This window comes from Lonchura striata, chromosome 3, assembly GCF_050655825.1.
Source record: "Lonchura striata isolate lonStrDom1 chromosome 3, ASM5065582v1, whole genome shotgun sequence".
Lineage (NCBI taxonomy): Eukaryota > Metazoa > Chordata > Aves > Passeriformes > Estrildidae > Lonchura > Lonchura striata.
The window spans coordinates 8,072,955-8,099,549 of NC_140705.1; the positions used below are offsets into that span (position 1 = coordinate 8,072,955).

The following is a 26,595-nucleotide window of genomic DNA, read 5'->3' on the forward strand; positions in this document are numbered from 1 at the left end:
CAGAGAGAAGTACCATCATTTATTAGTCCATTGACAGAGAATACAGACAAGCTTGCAGACACCAGGACCAGCAGACAGATCTTCACAGAGCAAGGACCACTGTTCTTTAAATACATAAACACAAATGGACATGTTTATATCTACAAATATATAAAAAACTTTCCTACCTTGCTTTAAAATCCAAAATGCTTTCTCAGTGCTGCCAATAAATAATGCTCAAATTTCCTTTGGTTGGAGAAAGAAAATCACACCTAAGAAAAACAGACCATGGAAGACCCTAGCAGCAGCAGAAGATGCCATTAGCCATTACCTACTGTGATTATGGAAAAATGCTATTTTTTATTCTGCAGCCTTTGTTTGCCATTCTTTTCACTCACCTTGAAAATAATTCCAGGATTTAAGTAACTAGGGTCATCTGGGGGTTGTGTGCTCCTGGATAAACCTCCCTGGCCACTCCCATGGGAAAAAGAAAAAAATCCAAGCAGCAACAACGAGAAGTTTTCAGTTTTATGATATTCCCTTCCTACTTTCCAAATGTAAATTCAGAACAGTTCCTGTAGAGACTGTAAACACCCACACAACTTTCCAGGTGGGAAAAAGGTAAAAAAACCTCAGACCAGTAAATCTACAACAGCGATTTCCTTACCCTTCCTTTGAGAAGTCACTGGATATAAAATCTGTTGCTGCCTCATGGACAAACGCACACAGAGCCTTTGGCACAGGGAGAGATGTTTCAGGGCAGAGTGAGGATTTGATGGCTGTCTTAGCTCTCCTTGCACACTGAGCAGTCTGCATAGCCTAACAGCATTAGCTTACTAACAGATATATTAATAGGTGTGGGGGGGAGGGAAAGGAAGAGGGGGGAAAAAAGCCACTAAAACACATTACACCTACACATCTCACTACTAATCATAAACTCAGATAGAAAGCAAATTGCTTCTCCAGGACCAGGAGAGAAAGAAAAGAACAATAAGCCTGAAGGAAGGGGGGGAAGCACCTATTTTCATCTTTTTCTGGAAATATACTAATTGCTATATTTATCAATTCATGATAAGGAATGATAAAGTAAAAAGAAGAAAAAAAAAAAAAACAACCACCACACAAAAAATCCCAAAAAACATCTGAAGAACTGCCACAACATCTTGTAGTTAGTAATTTCAGAGTGATAAATATAATGTTGGCCTCAGACTGCTAGAAGGATTAGATTTAGCTGTAAAACAAGTAGTGCAGTTAGCAGTTGCTGTTGGGTCTGGTGTTAGGATTAGAAAGCACTGCTAATCACAAGAAATGTAAAAAGATTAAGAGGTGATGGTTGCCAGTAAGGTTTTAAAAGCATCTAAGTGCTGGAATTCATTTTGGGATTAAAATTCCTCAAGTGGAAAAAAAAAAAAAACAGGGAGAAGAAAAGTAAAGGATAGATCACAAACAGCAGCCAGTTCCACCTGTATTGCCCACAACCCTTTCCAAAGCATTAAGAGAATTAATTGTGGAAAAGTGAAATGTATGCCATGGCTTATACTGAATAATCCTAGGGTAGCTTTAGGGAGGAGAAGCAAGTATTTCTATTCTGGTATCTATGAATGAACTACAGCAATCTAAAACCTGTTTGAGTTAGGAGATTTTGCTTACCAAAACCATGCCTGGATAGTGGAGTTGCAATTTTCAATGGCATTGTAACAGAAATTATGATGGCATTTTGTATCTGCATCCTTTCAGTAGGAAGGATAAGATAACGTGGGTCTCCGAGTTTGCTTCCAGTCTGTGTAGATTCACCTCCAAGATCAGTTTATATTCTTAGCTACTAAGGATAAGCAAAGCTCCCCATATAAAATAATTTATATGCAAAAGAGAATTCTCCAGGAGGAAAAATAAAAAAAATAAATAAAATAAAAAAAGCAGGAAAGAGAAAAAAATTAGACTGCAAAGATCTCTAAGTAAGCACTAACTTTTAATAAACAAATTTGAATTTTGGATGAAAAGTTTTACTAAAAAGACATTTTAAACAGTGCATTCTACAGAATTTTGATCAGATCCCTTATGACAGAGTGGTCTCCTCCAGCATCAAGTGCAAAGTTCACTGCTGGCACCCTTGGCCACCACCACCCCAAACTGCACACTCAGAGGACAACACCTCGAGGAGAACACAACCTTCTGCAAAGCCCACCAGGATCCCAACAGGCCTGATGGACAGGCAAAAGCTGTTAGCGGTGAGGCCACCTAAAATCTGTCTCTCTCTCACAGTGGCCCACATTTATCCAATGATTCAGAGTAAAATTCAAGTTCTACCAGGACATTCTGTAAGCATTGCCTCTGTACAGATGCATTTCTCCCTGTGCCTCCAAGGGGCTCAGATACTGATTCAGACCAGCCTCTATTCAGTCATTACTTTACCCTCTGTAAATCTGGACCTTGCTATTACAAGGGTTGGGGGACAATATGAAGTAAGATCACTTTATCATTTTCTACACACCTTTCAGTTAAGTGTTCCTGGTGTTCCTGGATTTTCAGACTCTCTAAGTCTGCTTTTCCCTTCTCTTGCCCCAAAATGAACATTTTTTCCAGATGCCTGTAGCAGCAGCAGAAATAACCATCTTCCAAGAGTTATAAAACAGTTGTATTAAATAATAGAGGTGAAAGCAATGTGCATGATTTCTGCAGAAGTCTTTTCAGTAGAACAGATAAATTTATTCACTGCATTATGGAACAGTTTGAGAAAACAAGATCATACAATGTACACTGGCTCTATTTAAATTGTTTCATTTCTATTCATGAGTGCTCTGATTAGATACACTGAAAATATCATCAGTAAGAAATAAATAATTCTGCCAAATTAATAGTTGTTGATTTCTTTTACCCGAAAATGGAAGTAGCATCTCATTCATACTAGACAAAGCAGCTGTAATTTGGATATATCGATCTTGTTGGTTCAAGTCCACACAGCACACAGGTGTGCATCTACATTTTCTTAGTATCAAGCAACTTCTATAAAATTGTGAGTGCTTTTATGAGTGGAGAAGGGCTAATATGCACTTTGCATGAAGAGGCTTAGTAGACAACTAGGTATTTTTTTTTCTTCTAGCTGTTTTCCCCAAATAAGAGGGTTGAGAGAAATAAATTGCTTTAAATGCAGAAAATTGTTTAGAAATGGTATTTCAGGGAATACAGGTGAATTTTCTGTATCACATAAAATTAATCCAAGCTCAGCAAATGCTCTTTAATTAGAAACACCTTTAGAAAGGAAGCAGCCAGAAGTAACTCTAACATCTTTACATTAAGGCAGTTATTAACTAACCCCAAACCAGTTTCTCCAGGACCCCCCCTCCCCATAAAGTGTTTTCCTGGAGAAGCATGGAAAGGGATGTATTTGTGCAAATAGACCAGAATGTATTATTTAGCAGAAAGATCTGACTAATATTTTCTTTAGGAAAAAACAGACTAAAAACATAGAGTTAGTATTTTGTTTTAGACATTGCAGAATGATGAATGCCAAATGTCCGCTCAGCTTATGAACATCTGAGAAAAAACCCTCCACATTTTGAAAAATTTATCCAGTTTGAGTCAACAGTGAATTCTTCTTCTAAGAATCAAATATAATTGCTGTAACATTTCAAAAAATTTAAATGCACAGCTCAGTACCTTAAGAGCAGCCTGTTTGCACAGCAGCCAAGTGATACACCTCAGAGAGCTACTGTTAGCTACTGCAGGGAAGATAAATCAAGAAAATGCTGAGTTGAGGTGCAATTTGACAGTTATTAGCAGAACAGGAGTAATTTGATGAAGGAAAAAAATCTGACAAAATCTCAGTTCACAGCAACAGATTTTGAAAGCCTATTTGCACATAAATTGGAAAAAATAATTCTTGCATTAGAAACTGATGAAGATGAAACAATATACCCTAAATCCTAACATATTTGAAATTATTTTCTTTGATTCAAAGCCGATAATCCTGTAACAGGCAGTAACTAAACAGGGGCTTTAACAGACTTGCTCTGCATGTTGAAGAGACTGCACAGCCTGATCTTGATCTGGGGCCATTCAACTATCAGAATAACTGGATTTACTGCCATTCGCACCTTTGTTTTTGCCATTTCAAAGCATCTACAGCGTGCAAAGCACTGGGCTGTGTTTTAAGCATTAGCAGCATAAATATCCCCTGGTGTACCGTATGCTTCACCACTTCTGCCTTCCTGTAAATCAAGCACACAGCCAATCATCTTTTTTATGTTGGGCTCTAATGGCAGCTCTATTATTCAAAGTCAGGCTGTACAGAGCCACGTCTCACGGGGACATGAAGCAGCTCAGGAGCAGGTTTATGATTGTGTAAGGGAAGATTCAAATCTGGCCATGATCTTCCCACAGCAACCCCACCACCTCTTCCAATTTATCGGCATCTTTCAATTTATCTCTTCTGTGCAAAAGACTTTTTAAAAAAAACAAAACTCCTATAAACTGGAAAAACAAATTAGAAAGCTTTCTCTGCTCCTCAAGAGCCACCTCTTTGTGTCCCCATAAATGCTCAACGTAAATGTTTTTGCTCACATACTTGTAAGTAGATAAGCTGTTCTTTACTGCATTACAATTAGATGCATAGATTAAGAGATACTTTTCATGTCATTATATCAAGCTTTTCTACAAACATACAAAGGGATTTTATAGACTGTTGTTTTTTGTGCTTACTACTGAATTCTCCCACTCAGCACAAGATGCAGAAAAGTGAATGATACTCTCCCTGGGTTTACAGGGCCCACCAAGAACCATTAAAAAAACAAAAAAAACAACTTAACTATTATTTCAACAGTACAAACTGTTCTCCCATGGGGTTTCTCTTTTTCCTCTCTTCCTCCATTCATCTTTCAGTTCATGAAGATAGGGAACATGAAAACTAAATGGATTTATGTGTAAATAATTCATCTTTTCAGGCACATCAAACTAATACCTGAGTTCATCCAAGGGGTTGGCCAGATGTAGCTGATTCTAGTGGTATTTTGAACAGCATTCTGGAGAGCTAGTCACAAAAGGCTGCAAGGAAATGCTGAACAGCTGTGTTGATAGAGTTGTTTTTAAACAACACGTGTTGAAACTCTACCTATCCTTACTGAACACAGCTGACAGGGACACATTCCCAGCCGTCCTGAACTGCCACTGCGTTTTGGAGACTCGTGTTTGCACAAGACAGGCTTTGTGAGTGGGGTGAGCTCTGGCACATCTTGGGAAGACGAAGAGAATTACAAAGGCTGAGCATCGTTTTCCTACCAAGTAGCAAGAAAGCATGTGGCAACATAAAGCATCTTTAGGAGCACGAGTCCCACAGGGCAGACATCCACACAAACTGAGCTGATCCTGGGAGCCAAGATGCCTTAAACCAAGGTCCCACAGAGACTGGGAAATGAAGTGATGGTCATAACTCTGCTTCTCTTTAAGCCATGAAGGAAAGTAAAAAGTATTTTGCACATTTTTTTAACATCCTAAGTACAAACAATGGATTAATTCTTGCGGGAAGTCCAACAATTAACCTTTACTATACTTGCATGTCATGTTTCTTGAGCTAAATAAACCATAGCAAACTCCTGCAGCTAAAAAGGGCAAGAAGAAAAATCTACGTTTTGTGGTTGTTTTTTTACCCTTTTAAAAGCCAAAATCTAAACTGTTCCATTCTGCTTGCTTTAATAACACAAGTGGTCTCTCTCCTGCACATGTCAGAAGAGGAGTCTGCAAAAGGGAAGCAGGGAAACAGGTCTTGCACACAACTAATATCTGTTCCCCTGCTTTACAACAACTTCTCATTGTACAAACTGAATTAGAAAAACCTGCAAGGAAAATACAGTTAAATTTCAGAATATAACAACCATTTTAGTAACAGTGCTTTGCCTGTGCAGGAAATGGTTTCTTAAAGTGAAGAAATCATTTTGCCATGTAGAAACCTTGAGCAGGTTAGTAACCCACTACTGTACCAGAGATTAATTTCTGCAGACAGCTTTGTATCTTCAAATTCACTGAAGTGGAGATTTATTGCAACAAAAACTGAGAAAACCACTGGAGGGATATGTTGCAAGTGGAACAGGGCAAAAGGAAAACTAACACAGAAAAGACAATATTCTTGGATTTGCAGTGCAACTCTCCCTAATTTATTCCAAGAGAGTTTCTGTTTCCAGTCTACATTAACATGGCTACTACTATAACTTATATCACACAGAGATAAGATTTGGTGAAGAGCAAAGTTTTGCAGAATGTTCTTTGGATGAGTTTCCTTAAAAAATAGCTGAAAATAACTTTAAGAATTATCATCTTAATGACATGCTTACCCTTGAGGGGAAATTTTGAGCCCTTCAGCAGAAAGCAACCTCACTGCAAGCAAGATTTTAATGGCTCTGAGTTATTGCTTATGCAATGGAAGCCCTCTTTAAAATCAAACATGTTTAGAAGTGTCCTTGTTCTGAAGCTGCCTGTACTGAGCATCTCATCACAACTTTATGCTTTCATTCTTTGCAGAGCAATTATGTCCACAGACCCACATAAGCTGTCTGTGACATGGACTCTTCCACCTGGCTAATCTTCCCACATTACATAGAAAAATTGTCTCACAGTCCTTGTGTGTGGAAGCCACTCTAAACCCAAATGTGCAACATTTTCTGTCTGTAAGGTACATGTAAAACACATGTGTGATGAGGAAAAGTACATTAATTGCTTATGACAAAGAACCACCACAAAGCTGTCCATCATCATAATGAAATGCTTACAGTGATCCCTATCGAAATACAGTCCTGACCTTTGGTGATGTGGAAAACAGTATTTATTCCCTACTCCAAAAACTAAGAACACTTGCTGCAATCTCTTGCTTGGAAGTCCAAAACTGATATAGTTCTCACTCTTGCCCAGCTGACAGCATTAGCAGTGGAGAAGCTTGCTTCCAGAAAAAATGGAATGTAAAAACAAAGTTGCTGTGACCTTAACAATAATCCTGTTTGCATATTACAATACATTTTCCTACTATAACAAGGCAAAGTCCCTTGTGTTCAGGTCAGAAAAAGTCATCTTCCAGTAAAAGCATACTGTGATCAATAACATTTTCTTAATATATTATATTATCTCCCACTGAAACACTTTTTCATTTGGCATTTCAGGCTACCGAGTAGGGGAAATTCATGACAAAACTAAGATAGTAAATGAGATACTGCAAATTAATTCCATCCAAGAGCAATCTTTTCGTTCATGAGCAATTTGACAAGCCAGTGTTGTCTGACTTCAGCAGAAGCTTTCTCAGCTTTCAAATACACATGAAACAGAAGAATCTGCTCCACTACCATACCCAACTTCACTTCAGCCTGCATAATTTTGTGTTAAAATACATTAGACTTTCAACAGCCAACTCTAAGACCAGAATTAGTGGGGCATACTTTAAATATTAGTTTAGAAAATACACTGAGAAGTCTGCCACATCAATCCTGTGAAATTCTGTTTTTGAGTTACAGCCCGAAACATGGCAGAGCACAGGAAATCTGCACTTCCTTAGAGGATTTGCCACAAACTCTCCTGCAACCCAGTCCTGAAAAGACCTAAGTGAGCACAATGCCAAGTGAAGGATCTCAATACAGCAATGTTCAAAGACAGCTTCGTCACAATGGGCATTATAGTCAAGTGCTTCTCCATCTGCACATCTGAACTCTTTTTTGCTATGATGAGTTGCAGCTTTATTGCCCCCTTGGAGTTATTGTCCTTCCACAGGCTGAAAGGGTGACCTGGTGGCACACAGCCAGGAGCAGAGCCCATCATGATTTTAGCAATTGCAGTTGTGGATTTGCTGAGAGCAGCTGGTGTTCAGTGTGGTCCAGAAAGGTGTGGTCCCACAAGAAGGCTGGGGTGTGTGCAGGATACTGGGATATTGTCAGTAGGATTAGTTACAGGCACCTGATCTTGGCACGATTAGGTGAAGAATCACTGCTCTATTAATATTTCAGCAAAAGGAACCAGGGGCAGACAGCTGTTGAATATTCATGCCGTAGCAATGCTCTCTGTAGGAATTCTCTAGCAGGCACATGAAAAGGATGCACCATTACCCCAAAAAGTTTACCATCGAAAACCCCAATTAAAGAGATATTTTAGCATGTACCCTGTTTTAAGCTCACAGGACAGCCTCACTGATTAATTGTATTCTTACGGTGAAGGATGTGCTCCATTTTTATTAACTCAAGACTCATGTTGAAAACAACATAAAAGGAGTGGGAGAAAACAGATGAAAATTTAATTTACATCTGCAAATCCCAACACATCATGAGATCAGAAACATGTAAAGGGCCAAACAACTCATCTACCCAAGAAGTCATTCATAAAAGATAAACATCCTTTTTAAATGTGGAGGAAATTCACGCAGGGAAGATGCACAGTACTCAACTACAAAATAATTCCAAGAAGCTTCACATACATTTCTGAGTAAGAGGAGGCAAAATTAAGATTGGTGCCACTGATAAGAAGGAGCACAGATGACATTTTAAGCAAACTAGATGGGAAGGACAAAATAATCAGTGTTTTGAAGGACAGGACTATGTTTATGCAGGTTCCTGGTTGTGGGGTTTTGAGGGTTTTTAAATTTTTTTTAAAAAACAAAATAAATTAAGCAGAAAATCTTCATATAAATGAGTATTTATAAAAGAGCCTTTCTAGGTGAATCATTTCTTTTACGATTAATAAAATCTGCAATCAGAGCAACAACATTCTGATGACTTTTTGCCATTTGCAATTATTGCTCATCCCAGCACCAAAAAGCTCATTATTATTAAAGCTGACAGAAAGAATACTTAACTGCTTTTGTAAAAGAACTTACTTTTTAAAAGAATCAAGTTTCTAAGGTTTCTTTCTCCTTCCAAATCTTCTGTGTGAAAAAAAGGCTATCCTAACAACCCCTGTGTATGTCACCTTTGATTTCCAACACGTAATTTGGATAAAAGCATCCAATTTGTACAGTAACACAATGCATTATAGAATAACACTTCTTAGGTTTAAAAGCAGCCTACAAAAAGTATACAGTTAACATAAATCTGTGCAAGTACAAACATACAGTTTATACCACAAAAATACATATTTTCACCTTTTTATAGCAGTTTTCTCCTAAGTAACTAAAAGCATTTAGGTTACTGTAGAACTTGTAGCATTCCTGTGAATTAGAGTGCATAATCTCTATTTTAAAGGCATGTAGTTGAGGCAGGTATTACTAAGACGGGTGTAGAAGAGACAGGAATGGGAAGCATATCCAACTCCAAGCTTTGTGACTAAATCCATGTCTACTTGACATGTACTATCTATAGGCAGAAACAAACACAGGTATTTTTGTTTTGGCATCTACAGAGATGTGAAGACTGAGTGTTGTCTGTGCCTCACTCCATCCTTGCTCCCTGACATAACAGCACAATAAAATCAAGAGTCCTCTTTAAAAAAAAAACAAAGCACCCAAAAACAAGCAAACAAACAACAAAAAAAAAACCATAAAGCAACCTCCCCCACCAACAAACAAAAAAAAAACCTCTGACAAAATTTTAAAAACCAACCAAAACACAAAAAAAAACCCCAAACCCCAATACAGATGCTGTTAAATGGATGCAAACTCACAAAATACTGTCTGATTCACAAGTGCTTGGGAAGCACTGATTTGAGCTTTTTATAACCATACATCTCCAGTTTGTCATGGTTAAAGGTGTGGAGCATGTGGTGAGCCAGAATCTTCCTGGGGTGTGCAGTAAGAGAGGCAACAGGTGCAAGCTGCATCAAGGGAAAATCTAGTAAGGGATAAAGAAGAATTCAGAGCAGGTGCTTAAGCAGCAGAATGGCTTTGTGGGGAGGTTGCACAGCTCTCATCCTCAGGGGTATTAAAGGACTTTCTTGGACATGGACACAGCCCTGAACAACCTGCCCTGCCTCTGCAGTTTGCCTGATTTGAGCAGGAGCTTGGACAAGACAATCCCTACAAAGTGAATTGCTCTTTGAATACCATCCCAAAGACAAGCGAAGTTGCTATTGGGTTTCTCTGCTGCATCCCAAAGCTTATCACAAATTCACCCACAAAATATGACCCTGGATTTCTGTGACTAACTTTTTTTTACTTTATTTGGCTTGCTCCTTCTTCTGAAATGGATAAAATGGAACAAATCCAAATCTTTGCTTTCACCCACTTGGAAACTGTGAAAAATGAAAAGCAAAACACAATCACTGTGCTCAAGTTCCTAAACACATGTGGTCATTTGAGTTTACACACCTTTCTGACCTCTTCTCCTAAGAAATACTCCAAAAATCAATCAGTCTGCTGTGCAGGGAGACCCACAGTTATTAAAATAACTTCACCAAAACAGCTCTCAACATAATTTCAAATTCCTCCCTACCACTCGCACTATTGTAAGAGGTGCTGCATATGGTGAAAATTAATTCAGTTTGAACCAGAAAACACTGGGGTTAAGTACTTCTTCAGCTGGAATACAAAAACTGCAACCACACGTGACTATCAGGATATACAGGGCTACAGTCAACATGCAGAAATACTATTTATATCCTTCAGAGAAATTGAGTTAGAAGGCTTTTTAAGGGGAACAGCTGAACTAGGAATATTCAAAAATGGGTGAGACAGACAAGTGTGCAACTCCTACGTGCAGCTCACTACCAGAAGGAGACAGTGGGAGCCCATCCTGAAAATCAGGGCTTTTTCAAACTATTTCTCTCATATAACAGAAGCCTCCAAGAGAAGCTGGACACACCTGGCTTCTCATTTCAAAATTACTAGTTTTTTAATTCTTTTGTTACATATATAACCAGACCACTGTGGCAGAAATGCTCATGGGCATCACACAGCCCAACAGAATCACTTTGCAGTAACTGGATATTCAGCCTAAGATTATCCCAGACATTTCATACTGATGTGACTAGGCAATGTGGCAACTTATCACAAGCCAGATTTACTAGACATTCCCCACCACAGAAAGTGAATTAAACTGTCACTCATCACCATATGAGCTGCACTAGTGTAACTACTTATTCATGAGTTGGACAACACTTTTCTGAATTAAAACCAGCACACTTTCTTGCAAGTCTTTATCCTCCCTTCTGTACATTTTCCTTTCTTTCCACTTCTCTTATTTCCTGCTCAATTGTTTTTTCCTCTGACTTTGTTTAACCCTCTTTGCTCCACTTGCACTCCAGTGCATTATTTTGTTATCCTTGGCAGATATAAATAGAGAGATTTGTACAGGAGCCCCAGCCACCCTGGCCAAACTAGTAACAAAGAACTCAGCACAGGACTACTGATGTCCTCTTGGTCCTTCCCCTAAGGAATCAGGCAGCAAAGCTTCCAGGACCACAGGACTACATCTCCTTTCCCCAAGAATCATCTGATCATCATGTCAAGCTAAAGCTGACACTGTATTTCTGAGTGTCCCTTCTCTGGAATACTTCCCAATACATGGTCTATTAAAATACAGGAAAAGCAGATGTATTACTCATCATGAGGGCCAACAAAAAATAAAAGAAAAAGAGTAGAACATTTGATTTAACCACCACTACAATTACAGTTGTTGGCATCTGCAATTTGTAGCATCACTTACACACATGCAGGGACAAACATAAAGTAAGTCTTGTTCATAACTCAAACTTGATTTCCAGCAAGTTTCATATACATATTATTATATACACTATTTATGGCTGTGTACTGGCAGTACAGAAAAAAGGATTAAATACACTCTCTCATGCACATTTGCACACACCCAAGCATACACACAATTTCCTGATCTATTGTGAATATACCAATGACAGGAATTGAAAAATAATTTTAAATTATCAAAGCTACATGGAAAGCTTTAAGCTAGCTGCTCATGGAAATAAACTTATTTCCAAGAGTGTTTCACTATTTCCGAAGTGTAGCTCATGCACATTTATGGGAAGAGGTTGCCAGAAACATTGTGATGAAGGTGCACTGGGGATACTGAGATGTTCAATAAGGAATCCTGCGAAGAAAGAGCAAATGCTGGAAGTAAGAAATGTATGACAGCATATGAGAAAGATTAAACAAACTGAAAATATGAAAAATAATATGGGACTTAGTGGTCTTGACACACAGCAGGTATAATCTGAGCCTGCAACATGCCATTGAAACAAACACAAGTGTGTCCATTCTGAGCTGTGCTGGTGAGAGCACAGCCAGCAGGCCCAGGGAAGCAATTCTCCCCTTTCCTGCAGGATTTATGAGCCCTCCAGAATAAGAAGGCTTTGACATACTGGAGAAAGGCAAGTGGAGGACAGTGGTGTCTAGAAAAGAGGTCTCCCCCAGATCTCACTGTGTTTTCCAGTTCCCCAAAGGGAAGGGATAATTTCCCAAAGGGAAGGGAAGGGATACAGAGGGAACAGATTTAGCCTATTGTTGAAAGGCCAGTGATGTGACAAGAACAAAGAAGCTGCAATAACGAAAATTAAGGTTATAAATGAAGAAAATATCCTTCATGAGGTGGCGACACATGGTAACAGGGGTCTACAAAATTTTGGAGTTTGCATCCTTGGAGATATTCAAAACCAAACCATATATGGTCCCCAGCAACCTGCTTTAAAAGTGATGTTGCTGTGAGCAGGAGGCTGGACTAGACAACTGCACAAGTGTTATCCAGCCTGAGTTATCCCAAAAAATTAGATATCTGGATGGAAGAAGCCAGAAAGCTGGTCAAAGGAAGACAGGAGGACAAGAAACAGCATAAGGCAAAGAATTAGCTCCATAATGAAAAAAACAGAGAAGTGCAAAAAGAAGCTAGAAAAGGGAATAAGCAAGAAAAACAGCAGGCAGGATCAAGACTGAGGAAGAAGCAAAAAAAAAAGAATGAAAAGTCAAATGTCTGTTCACAAAGTTGAACTTTCCTCCCATAGGCAGGAGGGGTGAAAAATTCCACAAGAGTCATTCAACAATGAAGTCAAGTATTTAAGTTTCTACTGTAATGTGCATAGTAGATTGGATAAGAGAAGGAATCAGTTATTTCTTTTCCCTTTCCATGCCCCCAAGAAACCAACTAACCTTCTATCTCCCTTTTCCAAATATTTGAACTCAATCTTGTAAACTTCAGAGATATTTTAACCATGTACATTATGAAGAATTTTTCATTTGTAATATAAAAATACATGCACTTTTATCAGCGTAAATCTCAAAGTTCACTATGCCCAAATAAGCTTCTTACAGCTTTTTACAGTTTTATAAAATATGGCCCCATGAGTCTAGGCCTATATAAAACAAAAAACATTGCTCCCTCTTGGAGCTACACCACCAAATTAAAATAGTCCTGATCAGGCTTACAGCATTAGCATTTACCATATTACAATATCTTTCTATTATAACACAGATGCTCAGCTGCACATGCTGCAATTGGGACTTGCTGCAGCCACTAAAAGAGAAAGCAATGCCCAAATTGTGTTTGTGTAAGCCAGGAAGACACCATGAAAGAAATAACACAAAAAAAAAAAAGAGATATCTACACACTTACCCTACGATATCCACAATCTGTATCAAAATCAGCCTCAGGTCTAACAGTCAGTAAACAGGACAGCAAACCCTTGCATTTAGCAGAAGATTTCTGGGAAGCCAGATTACCTAGAAAGAGTTGAAAAGAGTTACTTTAACACACAAAGACAAAATCACCTATGTGTAATGAGAATAGGCTTCAAATAAATCACAGAACCGGAATTAAAAAAAAAAAAAAAAAAAAAAAAAAAAAAAAAAAAGAAAAAAAGAAGAAAAAGGCTGCTCAATGGGAGACCACCATGATCAGAATAGAGAACTTAAACCCCAGAAGGCGACAGACATTTGTTACAAAGCACAGAGTTAGATGCTGGTAGGCACTCAGGGTTTAGCAAAAAACATCTAATACCCAAGGTAACATGGTGTTAACCCTCTAATCAAGGATGTGGAGGAGACCAGAAAGAGCACAATATTTTGCTTAATTAGTTGCTATCAAAGAGAAGAAGAGTTCAAGCACTTGCAAAAACAAGGCAATCCAACACTATTTAAAAGTTTAAACGTGTTCTAGAGTCTTTGGTAACACAGAGTTTGCCCATGAAATCAAAATAATCCCTGGAGATAAATTTAAAGGAATATATCTCATTTTAATGCACAGAGTAAAACGTCTATTCATTAAAGCAAAGCAGTTTTATCCCTACAGTCTCCATTTCAGATGCAATACATATTGAAGTAATCTTTATGACAGGAAGTGGCATGTAATCCTGCAAGAATGAACTGCTGTCGTTATCTGCAAATCAATACAAATTTTTTTGAAGTGGATATAACTGTGCCTATTGATTTCACGTTTTTAGCCCTAGAGTTTCAGTTTCTACCAAGAAGATTCTTACAAAGCCAAGATTGCTGCATACATGTAACTGAATTGATAAAATCTGAATCTGAAGTTTACAGTGCACTTCCCTCTGCAATGCAATTGGGGCTTCTGTCACATTGCCTCAGCTTAAGTATTTTCTCATTTTATATAAACTTTACTTTTGTGTATTATTAATAATAATTTTGAAGTGGTAGAGTAACACTCCACTAATCCAACCTGCTAGCTATGGAAAGTTTAGCACACAAAACATCCCCTTGGAAGCTATCTCCCTTCCCTGCTAGGATATTATTTCAGAATATATGTATGACTTTTGCTATGTTTAAATAGCCTGACCAAGTAATTTCCCTTGTGAAAACCTGAAACTGATGCAGTGCTGAATATTTACAGCCCAAAGAGGTGTGGTGAAGGTGAGGATGGTAAGGGTATGAGCACACAGAAAAACTGAATGACTTATCCAAGGTCACTCTGTGGATTAGTCAGGCAATGAGCTCCATTAAGAGTTTAATAAAACTGCTAAATTCCTACTACATTTCTGCAAATGAAGCATACAGCAACTTTGGCTTGACTAGCTGACGAAATGGCTCATGATGCAATGAATGATCTGTGATGAGAGCTGGCTGAAAGGCACAACGCACTATCAGCCGGAGAAACGAGGTAAAAAATATCAAACTACTAAAAAAAAAGCTTAAAAGCATGAGATTAGAGCCAGATGAATGACATCCCAAATCAGGTTAAGAAAGCTGAAGTGCTGATAGAACTAAATCTGGCCAAAGACATCAAGGGCAAAACCAAATGCTTCTATAGGTGCTTTTGTGCCTACAGGGAAGACTTGTGAAAATGCTGGCCCTCCAGAAGGAAATGGGAAACCTAGTTACTTGGGATATGGAGGACGTTAAGATACTCAATGACTTTCTTGCCTCAGTCTGAGTCACAGGTGCTCCACCCACACTGCCTGAGCTGCAGGCAGGGACGTGGGAAATGAAGATCCACCCCACTATGAGAGAATATCAGAGCCAAGACCATCTACAACCCTGAAGGTGTTCAAGGCCATCTTTGAGTTGGAAGGAACTTCAAAGGTCATATAGCTCCAAGCAGAAAAAACTCTCTTCTGTCTAACCACTATCCAGCTGCAGATTAATTTATTGAAAACATAAGATGATGGAAGAGGAAGCACATGAAAGGCTGGGGAAAGTGTGGAAATGTGAACATCATGCCCACATTATCCCTCATCATTATAGTTCAGTCCATCAAACAGGGCTCCATGCTCTTCCTAAGCCTTTCTTCTTCACAGGTCTAGACTCATTTTAGAGCTGAGACTTTTCTAATAGCTGGTCTACTTATTTACACTTCTTGTATATGTTGTTGTGACTTTTTAATTTGAGTATTTCTGACTTTCACAAGATAACTAAGGAATATACCATGGACTGCCTAAAAATGTTGAAACAAAAAAGGGAGTATTTTCTTTGTTTTGCTTTTAGTTTGCTGAAGAAAACTTAGTGTTTTCATGAGGCAGTTTATGGAAAGAAAAAAGAGGAAATTACTCAAGGGAGCAATTTCTGTTTTGCATAGTGACTCATCATATCATAGTTACCCCATCATCTCCAAGGGCAACACCAGGCCAGAGCTACTCTGAAAGATCTCCTTAGGGAATCTTCACTTCTCAAAGCCATCTCAGGACTCTTGTTCCAGAACTTCACAGAATAGGAAAAAAACAATTGAGACCAATAAAAATAAAATGGGTTTCAGATAGGAAAGAAGCCTGAGTAGCCAATGATAGTTTTACATAAAGGAAATCTTTTTCTCTCTCACCTCAATAATGAAAGACATGAAGAATATTTACAAAGTACATGGCAGGCTCTAGACAGTAGTGTGGTATAGAAAGGCAAAACAGAACTCACAGCTGGATACGGGACATCTGAAGAAAGAAGAATCAGAAGGAAATGAAGGAAAAAGAAAAGCAATTACTTGTCACCATGAAAATGGTACACAAAGATGGGCCAAAGTTCAAAATCTGTTTGCTTACTCTTGGATACACAGTTCCAGAGAAGTGTAAAAAACCACTTGGGGAAATACAAAGACAGACTTAATGGTCTTTAACATACTGCAACTTACATGATTTACTAGCATTTGGGTGAGTTTTCTTTCCCCTGCTATAGAAAATCTTGTCTGCTTACAGGAAAGGATGTTAAGCTTACCAAAACTTTACTGCAGTTGTGGGGGAGCAACACCTGCCAGGCAGTTCTGAAGCACTAAAATAAAATATTGAAACTGGAAAAGGCAGAAACACAGCAAGGAGCTTCAACAGCAAACCCAGGTTGTCTCTCATCGTAGTGTACCACCCTGCACAGAGGTAAAACCTGCATTCCCTGTATTCTCATGTAGCTGAAGATGCCTTACAGGCAGCCTTATCTCTCCTTTGGGAGTCTAACTACTGCAAAATACACAGGTTAAGGATTCTGTCCTGTGCCCATGCTTCTAAATTAAGTGACTTGAAGCAACTGGATCTAAAGGTATGTACTTTAGATACTGCATCTCCTCCTTCCTGAAGGAGAGAGCTCTTTCTTCAGGTTAAATCAGCTGCAGGCTGCAAGCATGAAAAGTTGGTGTCAGCTCACCTCTCATCTACACAAGTATCTTCATGAAGGAATGGAATAATCAGAAGTGCCTTTGGCATGAAAGACCTGGTGAGTGAGAAGCAGGTCTGCATCTTTTAGAGAGGAGCTTTATCAGTTGGACTCCCCTCTACTCTTCTGGGTTGCCCAAAGAAGAGTTCAGCTGCACCAGCAAACAATGAGATATGGTAACAGCACAAGCAACAAGCAGAAAGCTCAGCTTTTAGTAAATTAGAAAAGAAGCTTCCAAAAGGCAAGAGAGGAAGAGACAGTGATTTCATACAATGTCAAGCCAAAACCACAATTTTCTTATGCAGCAATGCACTATTTCAGAGCTTCTCTGTCAGAGACAAAGTATCCAAAAGCCATACAGCAGATCTGAAGAAAGGCAAGGAGCAGGCAGTGACATTTGGCAACTCAGTACAGGGAGGGACTCCTTGTTCCAGAGCCTCCCTGAATAAGAGATCACTTTCCCTGAATAAGAGATCACTTAACACAGAGCTGCAAAACATGGACCTCAGTGAGGATGCAATGCTCCATGCAGTGCCTTCCCACATCTCACCTGTGGTTGAAAAAACTATTTGGACAAGAAGGATGAAGCCAAGGATGTGGACATAGTTATCATAGGTTAATTACCCGGAAAAAGTTTAATACAAAAATATTCTATGAAAGCCTGCCTGTGCAGACAAGCTATAAATCGACTCTGAAACACTAAGTGCTTTTAAAATTCTCTTTACAAGATGCTCTGCCCTGAAAACAACCTCTCCTAAGTCAGGTACCACAGCCTGGGGCAGGGGCTGAAGTGCAGGAATGAAATATCAGACACAGAACACCCTATCTGCAAATAAACAAGGCAAAGGAAAGCAAGTCAGAGGGAGGGAGGAAAAAACCAACTCCGGCATGAAGTATGAGCACTTGCAAGGCAGGCTAAGTGGCAGCAGAAGGGTGCTACAGGCAGTGTATCTGCCCAATCAAACCAGTCACTGCAAACAGCTGAGCACAGCTGGGAAGTTGTGTGGACACGGGAGGGAAGAACAGACCAACACACCCAAAGGTGTGAGTGCTGCCAGGCTGGGGACAGCTGTGTGCTGCTATTTTATCTGTTATCTTTAGCATGATTACCATGAAAAGCTTTATAATGCCTAGAGTAACCTGTTGTCCTGCTGTTGCCAGAAACCAAGCAAGTGGTCTGAGAAGAGAGTAATTACAGATCCCACAAGAAGCTACACAGGCTCAGAAGTTCAGCAGAGCTGCAGCCAAGAGTTGCAGGCTGGGATAGAAAAAATAAAACACAGGGCTGGAAATGAAGGATGCATCCCTTTTCACAGTCCCACATGACTTTATGGAAAGGAGTGACTCCTCTGCACCATGATGTCTGCAGAATAATATTGTTATGTTTACCCTAATTTATTATTTATTACAGAATTTACAGCTCTCTCTTTTCCCCAACTGACAACCAGCCAACTACTAATTTGCAAGCTAAAATGCTGTGAGGTCTGTAGATCTCAGGGCATTTGCAATCCATAAGGATTCTGAAATGCTTGGGAAAAGCCTGGCAATGCTGCCAGTCCTCACTAAGGTCCAAAAAATGTAAGCCACAGCCACCTAAACTAAGGAACTACCTGAGAAAAAATGACTAGAGAAGGATGTCTGCACATGCATAATGTTCAAATATTTACAGAAAACTTTTTAGCAGCAACAAATGAGAGCATCACTGTACCATCACCCCTCGGTTTGAAATGATAATTGCTAGACACCTAAAGCTACTTGGTATGTTTTACTGAGTTTCTCACAATCCCACTGATCTCTCTGAAAACAGGCTGGGAACTATGAACATCTCTTCATCAAAGATTTAGACACACAGCAACCCCTGAGGTCACTCTGTGCAACAGCTGAAGTCCCCAAACTCAAATGCTGGCCTGTGTTTCAAAGGGTTAATAAGTGGAAAGGGAAGGGGGGAGTAATATTTACTCAGTATTCCCCCTGTTCCATAACATCAACAAATTAACTCCTCCTGTGACATCACATAACTTTTGAGAAAACATTTGTGATTTAGAACTGGCTGTTGAGTTTGTATTCCTGCCTGGATAATCACTTCTTTAAAAGCAAGTATACATCAATAATATTCATGGGGAGCTTCATAAGAGCTTGGCAAACAGTTCTGACAAAATAAAACCTCAAACATAAGGATTACTCATAAAATGCTACATCAACAACTCTTTTGACAGACATCTGGATTATGCTCCTCTTTAAAGGGGAAAAACAAAGATGTCACTTCGAAGTTTAAATGGAAACACTGAAATATGCCATTAAAAATACCACATCATAAACAAAGCTATTTTTGCAAACTCAAATGCAATGAGCAATTATGACAAAGTTTGCCAAGATAATTTACACATGCCTTTTCATTTTAAAAATGCTTTCAAAACACTAAAAGATGTACAGATTACAGGTTAGTAATGAGTTTGCAGCCCTAGGAGATCAGCTAGCCAGCACTAATAGTCTGTCAAGTCCCATCTTTTTTTTTTAAATGGCCTTCAGTTGATGCTGCAAATGAAGTTAAAGCATAAACACCAAGCCAACTGAATGAAGTTCCAGAAAGAAATGCAGACAAACACTTTAGGAGGCCATCCTTAGAGCATGTAATTCACTATTCCTCCCCCAAACCATGTTAAACATAGAATTGCTTTATCCACATGACAAAGTTCTGTGGCATGCTGTAGTTAAGACTCAAAATGAGATCACTCTTAGGATGCAAGTAAAAACTTTTAACTCATTCTCAGTTTATTTACTTTTTTATTCCCACTAAAAGCTCAAAAAAAAAGCTGCTGATATGTCTGGGCTTCAAAAAAAGCTATGTAAAATATTCCCATGCAAAAATATTCCCATGTTTATTCAAAAATTATGGAGCTCAAATGGATCATAAGTGTTCAGTTAAAAATTCTTAACTCTAATATTGAGGGTTCTTGAAAGACAAATACATACAATCTAGTGAAAAAGTAGATTGCCTTAAAGTAGAGTCAACTTCACAATTCACTGAAGTCCACTGGATTTGCTGGAGATTGGATGAAGGTCACAGAATCACAGAATTTTTTGGGCAGAAGGAATCTTAAAAATCATCTTGCCACAGCCCCTGCCACGGGCAGGGACACGTTCCACTAGCCCAGATTGCTCAGAGCACCATCAAACCTGGCCTTGAACACTCCCAGGGATGGGGCAGACACAGCTTCTCTGGGCAACATGTGCCAGTGTCTCACCACCCTCAAAGTAAAAAAATTTCTCTCTAACACTTAATCCAAATCTGCTCTTGCAGTTTAAAGTCATTCCCCCTTGTTCTTGTAGGAAGTCTCTCTCCAGCTTTCTTACTGCTGCCTTCCAGTACCTAAAAGGGGCCTACAAGGTCTCCCTGGAACTTTTTTTTCTCCAGGCTAAACAACCCCAATTCTCTCAAGTCTTTCTTCATAGGAGAGGTGCTCCAGCCCTCTGATCATCTTCATGGCCCTAAGAAGATCCCTGGTGACTTTGCAAGTGCAAGTGCACATTGTAGGGTCCTCTCCAGCTTCTCATCCACAAGCACTTCCAACTCCTTCTCCTCAGGACTGCTCTCAATCCATTCACTGCCCAGATTCTTTTTGTGCTTGGGATCACTCTGATCCAGGCGCACAATCTTGTGCTTGGCCTTGTTGAACTTCATGAGGTTCCCACAGTCCCACCTCCCAAGCCTGTCCAGGCCCCTCAGGATGGCATCCCTTCCCTCCAGCGTGTCACCTGCACCACACAGCTCAGTGCCTCAGTCCCACTGTCCACGTTGCCAACAAAGATGTCAAACAGCACCAGTCCCAAAACTGACTCCTGAGGAATGCAGCTCATCACTGTTTTCCATTTGGACATTGATGCATTGATCCCAACTCTAAGTGCAACCAACCAGCCAATTTTTTATCCATCAAGCGGTCCAGCCATCAAATTCACATCTCCACAGTTTAGAGGCAAAAATTTCACATGGAACAGCATCAAATGCTTTGCACAAGTCCAGGTAGATTACATCAGTTGTGCTTCCCTTATTCACCAACACTCTTAACCCCACTGTAGAAGGTCACCAGATTTGTCAGGCATGACTTGCCCTCAGTGAAGTCAAGCTGGCTGTCACCAGTCATCTTGTGATTTTCCATGTGCCTTAGCATAGTTTCCAGGAGAATCTGCTCCATGACCTTGCCAGGCACTGAGATAAGACTGACTGGTTTATAGTTCCCCATGTCCTCCTTTTTCAATGGGAGGTATGTTTCCCCTTTCCAAGTCAGTGGGAACTTCATGATACTGACACAACTTATCAAACATGATGGATAGTGGTTTAGTGATGTCATCCACCAGTTCCCTAAGAACCCACAGACACATTTCATCAGGTCCCATGGACTTGTGCCTCTGCAGCTTCCTTTGCTGTTCTCAAACTCATAATCTCCTACAGCAGGTTCAGAATTTTCCCAATCACTGCCTTTGCCTTCTGCAACTCAGGCAGTGGGGTTGGAATACCTGTCAGTGAAGACCAATGCAGAAAAGTCACCTGTCCCTGCCCTCCCTTTAATCCTGTCTATATGCTCTCAGTCAGCTTCTCCTCAATCCCCAGGAAGAACTCCATGCACTCCAGCTGGCCACTAACACTTCTTCCTTGTTTCCACCTCCTGCACTTTGTGAAGAACCTACATCCTTCTATTCCAACATTCCAGTCACAGGAACCATCCCAGCATGTCTCCACAAGGCCAGTAAGACCACAGCCCTGCAGGCATGCACGTCTCCAACTCCTCTTGTTTATTCCCCACATCTGCACACTGGCATTAAGTTGGGCCCCTGAGGAAGCTGGCTTGGATTCAGGTACTCTCCTGCAGATCTGCAATTCCCTCTCCAGGCTCTGGGAATCTCCTGCTGAGAATGCCATCAAACTCATAGGGATGGGATGGATTGAAATTCCCTTCCGCTGGCAATTTTAGTTTAAAACCCTCTAAACTTTTAGTTTAAAGGTAGCAGGCAAAGAAGTACATTTGTTGAAGTATCTTTTATTTCTTTGTTGAAGTGAAGACCAGCAAAGATACTTTCTTCTGAAATAGTTTCAAGGCACTGAGATGAAAAGACTGAAAGTTTTAGGACAGCTTGACTAACATATTTTCTCAATGTCAATGCTTCACTGAAGCAGCTGGAGAGACTTACATTAAAAGCACTGAAACATTTGAGACTGAGAAGACCTCAACTTCTTTGACACCATGAACTGACTTTCTGCAGTTCAATGTCTTTTCCAGATATTTGTCAAAAGTCAACAGAAGCAGAACAAAACTTGTTGGTTTGCTATTTCCTGATATTTTTTTTAGTACAAAGCCCTACTCTTCTAGTAAGACTCTCAGAGACGGCTGGGGAGTCAGGTAACATAACCAACTGCAGGTGACGTAAGAGCAGCCAGATCCTGCCTTTTGTAGTGTGGGAGAAATGCTAGTAGGCAGCTGGAGAGCAGCAGGATAGGATCAGGCTGCTGCAAAAAAAGTCAGGATGGTGGCAAAGTAAGTACTTGGCTCTTCAGAATCTTTGTGTCCCTCCTTGCCTTATCTGAAGCCTTGCACAATGCCAAGAAACCAAGCAGGAACTGCACTTGGTTCATGATGTACCAGAGACATGAGAGATGATGACAGCTCATTCTGTTGGGTCTGATGCTACAAAAAGGAAAGGGAGAGCACAGTATCATAGCTTGGAAACAACAGCCTGTGCTCAAAAGGGCAAAAGCAACCATTTCTCTTATGATGTGAACTAACACTGCCATATGCCAGGAGAATGCAGCATCCCTATGCAAATAAGGCTCTGAGAACCTGACCAGAGCAGGGAAAACCATATCCTCTTCACAGGGACCAACATACTTTTAACAGACTGCATAATCATAGTAGTCCTTTTTTGACCTCAGTCTGATTCTCTTGCGCATTATAAGTCACATGACTTAATTTGTTGCTTTTTTCAGGAAGAAAAAAACCCCAAACTGTCATAGTTACCAAAGTTCTAGTGATGCCTTCTGGTGCTGGCAAAAGATTTTAGTGATTAATTATTCTGGCTGTCAAAACCTATTTGGATTTTTTTCTTTATTATTTATTTTTAATTTTTCTATTTTTGAAATAGAAAAGCTAATAAATTCTTTCTTTCTCTTGGATTGGGGTAATTAATGTCTGCAAGAAATCCTAGCAGCTGTAAGGTGTTTTTCCACCCTTAGCCACCATCATCACTCTACTACTTTACATCTAATCTGTCTCCTAGAGGTTTAGACAAAACTGAACACAACATTCTGGGAGTGTCTGCAGTATGGGCAGACTCAGATTTAGCACAGCCTCTCTAAAGTTCTCCTATGGACCTACACAGACATTGGTGACACAGGCAACAAAAGCTTTATTCTACAAGCTCATGTTCTCCTACTGTCAGCTCGGGGTGGAGCAATGGCTCTCTCTCCTCTCCAGTGACTTCAGAAGAAGTCCAGGACAACTGGCTTAGGAGAGGGTGCAGAACTGAAAAGTGAAGTTGGGCAATTTCAGTTCCCATCCCTCATACCTGCAAAATCAAACTATATCTATACTTCCATAGTGTTATTGTTTCTTAGTCAAAATAGTTTCACCAAGTCACGTTTCACCATTATGGCTTCACCTTGCAGAAGCCATACATACCAAATCTGCAATCACATTAAAAACACTTAATAGGTGCCAGCTTAGCTTGACAGGATCTGTTTTCCAGAAGCTCATGTTGACTGGCATTAATTATAATTCTCTTATCTAAGCCTTTACAAGCTATCCCATTTATTACATCCTAATTCACTATTAAAATTACAAGAGTCAAACCCTCACACCATTGAGGCACAGGTCTTAGCCACTCTGCCAAAGGAATGAACCAAACTTCCAAAGCTGACTGCCAGCAGCACACCAGAGTAATGGAGCCCTAAATCCTCTCTCTCCACCTCCCAATGGCAACACTATAAAAAGACCTGTGGCTTAATTTGTCATTCCCAAAGAAACAGCAGAACAAGCAGATCAGTTACAAAAGATCCCTTTTAGAGAAAAGAAAACAAGCAAAGACAGAAGAGGAAGTGTGGGAGGTGCGCAGGTTACAGTCAATCAAACTTTGGATTCCATAAGAATAATTGGAAAAGGAAGCAATTCCTTCACAGTGAGAATTTGTTCTCCAGATGCAAATTGTTGAATTTAGCACGTATGACCATCACAGAATTCATTCAATTGTGTGAGGAGATCATGTTGTTAAAATTGAGCTGCTAGATTTAATTTAAGAATTAGGTTATATAAAAACATAGGGTTTAGTTTTTGTACATATGGTGCCAAGAAACTTTCAGCAGCAGGTAGCCTGAGCACTAACCTTCCCTAAGGAGAATCAGCACTGCTTGCAGTCATCCAGATGCCTACATACAAGATAAGTGGAGAAAAATAATTTTCCCAGAGGATTTATATTATCCTGGCCATCACATATTTTCAGTTGCACAGTAGGTGGGTGACACATCACAGCTACCTCCAGCACCTCCCAACTAGCAAGCTTCCTCAATAAGCCTGGGTGACAGTCTCCACACAATTACTTTGAATTGAGGCATTACAATAAGTAATTTTCCATCATTAAATTACTGCCATCTTCCTCATGCTTCGCCGTATCTGTATGGCGATGTAGTGGTTCCCTTGATGCTCCTGTCTACAGCTCTGACTAAAACATGTGCAAGTTCAGCAGCTGCAAAGACAGCAGAGAGCTTGCCTTTGTCTAACAAGCCAGCACTGGCACAGGCAGGAAGGTGCTCATTTTTACAAGTCAGATAGCACCCATGGAGAAGACCACTGTTATTTGTCTTATAGCCTCAGGCAGCGTCCTGCAGCCTGTCATCAAAGGCTTTGAGTAAGACGACCACACTCCCATTTATTGACATAAAGAATATGCTGATGACAGAGAGAATGTACAATGATCATGCTCCAGCAGCAGGGATGCTGTTGTTTACATCCTCATTTTTTAACTCATGGCCTAACAGCAATGTCAGGATTAGTAAAAAGGCCTTCTCTCCCCAACTCCAGTTCTCTGGTGATGTACTTTTCAGGTGCAAGCTCTCCATCTCATCTGTTACTTTCATCCAAATGCTCCTCACTCAGTGTTCTTCCTCTCTTACAGTCCACATTTGTCACACGCATAATTCAGAGACTCTCAAAACGCTCCCAGCCTTCACGTGACTTGTCCAGACAATTCTCTGGTCCAAGACCACTTCCACAAACGCCGTGCTAGAGGTACACACAGTTGAGAAGGAAGTCTATCAAAATTGTTTTGCTGAGCTGTAGGGCTTCTGCAGTAACTAGGATTCAGAGATGTGCAAAATAATGAATTTCCTAACAGTCCATGGATGTTGTCTCTTCTCCAAAGAATTTCAAATATGCTGGTATCTCATGACCCATCAAACAGGGAAATCCAGTTACCAGTGTAAGAGAAAATGCTTCTTCTCTCACTTTTAACCAATTCTTTCTTCCCTCTTCCACATCAAATCCCACTTTGTGTATCGATCCATCAGTTGGTAACTTCTGAACATTACTGCAATTTTTATGAAAACATGGGCAAGACCTCAAACCTAATGGAAAGAAGTCAATTTATCTCTGATATCTCAAGCACAGAAGTTACAGTTTGACACCAGGCCCTCAACTAAGATGCGGTGTGAGCAAGCACCCACCACCTTCAGAGAAAAACACTGCTGTTCCAAATTCTAGAAGTGTGACTAAAAAAATGGTCATTTTAATCAAAATATCAAGGACAGCACAGGATCTTAATCTATAACAGTTTATACACATCTCTGTATGATTCACCCATTTCTTTGGACACATTCTCCTAAACTGCAGTAGACAGCCCCAGAATTAATCTTTGTGATTGCAAGGGTATGTTCTTACCAGGAGAACAGCATGGCCGTGGGTTATTAATGAGAGTCCTGATTCAGTTCAAATCACTTGCTAAACAGTTATCCTCCTATAGGCTATATAAATACATAATACATCTACATTAACCTGGGTGACACTGGAGCAGCCTTTCCAGCAATCTGGACTACTTTATCTCCAAAGTAGACTCTTATACCTCATTTGAGTGAGTGAGCACACATTTTAAATAATGACGAGAGACTCCAATTTTCACATTTTCATGGATGCAGTGTCAAATCTATTTGTAATAGGATCATCTATTATCTGTCAGTACTGAGCAAACTAGGTGAGAAAATAATGGTTAGTAGTATATTATCTGGAATCTTGATGAAAATTAGCAGGAAGCAAGTGAAGTTGTTGAAAAACAAAAGTGTTACTTGTTTATTGATTAATGCAACCAGACTTGACTTCAGCTATTTCTAATGGAAGATCAGAAGTCATTGGTGTTTTTTTTTTTTTCCAGAAGAAGTTAATTTTCTCCACCTATTCAATTTTAAACATGGAATATTTCATCCACTGAAGCACTCTTGTTCTTCACACTACAGATCTTTTTAGATTTTGTTAGTAGAAATCTAATCTAGAAATCTAGTGTATTTTGTTTTAAGCAAAACTTAAACCAGTGCCAGAGTGAAGAAATCTTGCTACTAATTCATTAAAGAAATACTGAAGCAGTGAGTTTCATCCCAC

At 39.7% G+C, this 26,595-nt stretch overlaps 1 protein-coding gene across 6 annotated transcripts in view; it reads right to left on the bottom strand.

Moving 5' to 3' along the window:
- KLHL29 (kelch like family member 29) overlaps positions 1-26,595 on the bottom strand; it is a 387,294-nt gene that overhangs the window by 307,628 nt on the left and 53,071 nt on the right. For 5 of the 6 annotated variants that reach the window (XM_077782446.2, XM_085576262.1, XM_085576259.1 and 2 more), the window contains exon 2: positions 13,494-13,600. Coding sequence is in view for 3 of the 6 variants with exons in the window: in XM_085576259.1 (XP_085432385.1) it covers positions 13,494-13,600 (107 nt within the window). In the remaining 3 variants the exon portion in view is untranslated. Of the gene's footprint in view, positions 1-646; positions 13,601-26,595 lie in introns of all 6 variants that reach the window. The other variant, XM_085576261.1, reaches the window with a different exon arrangement.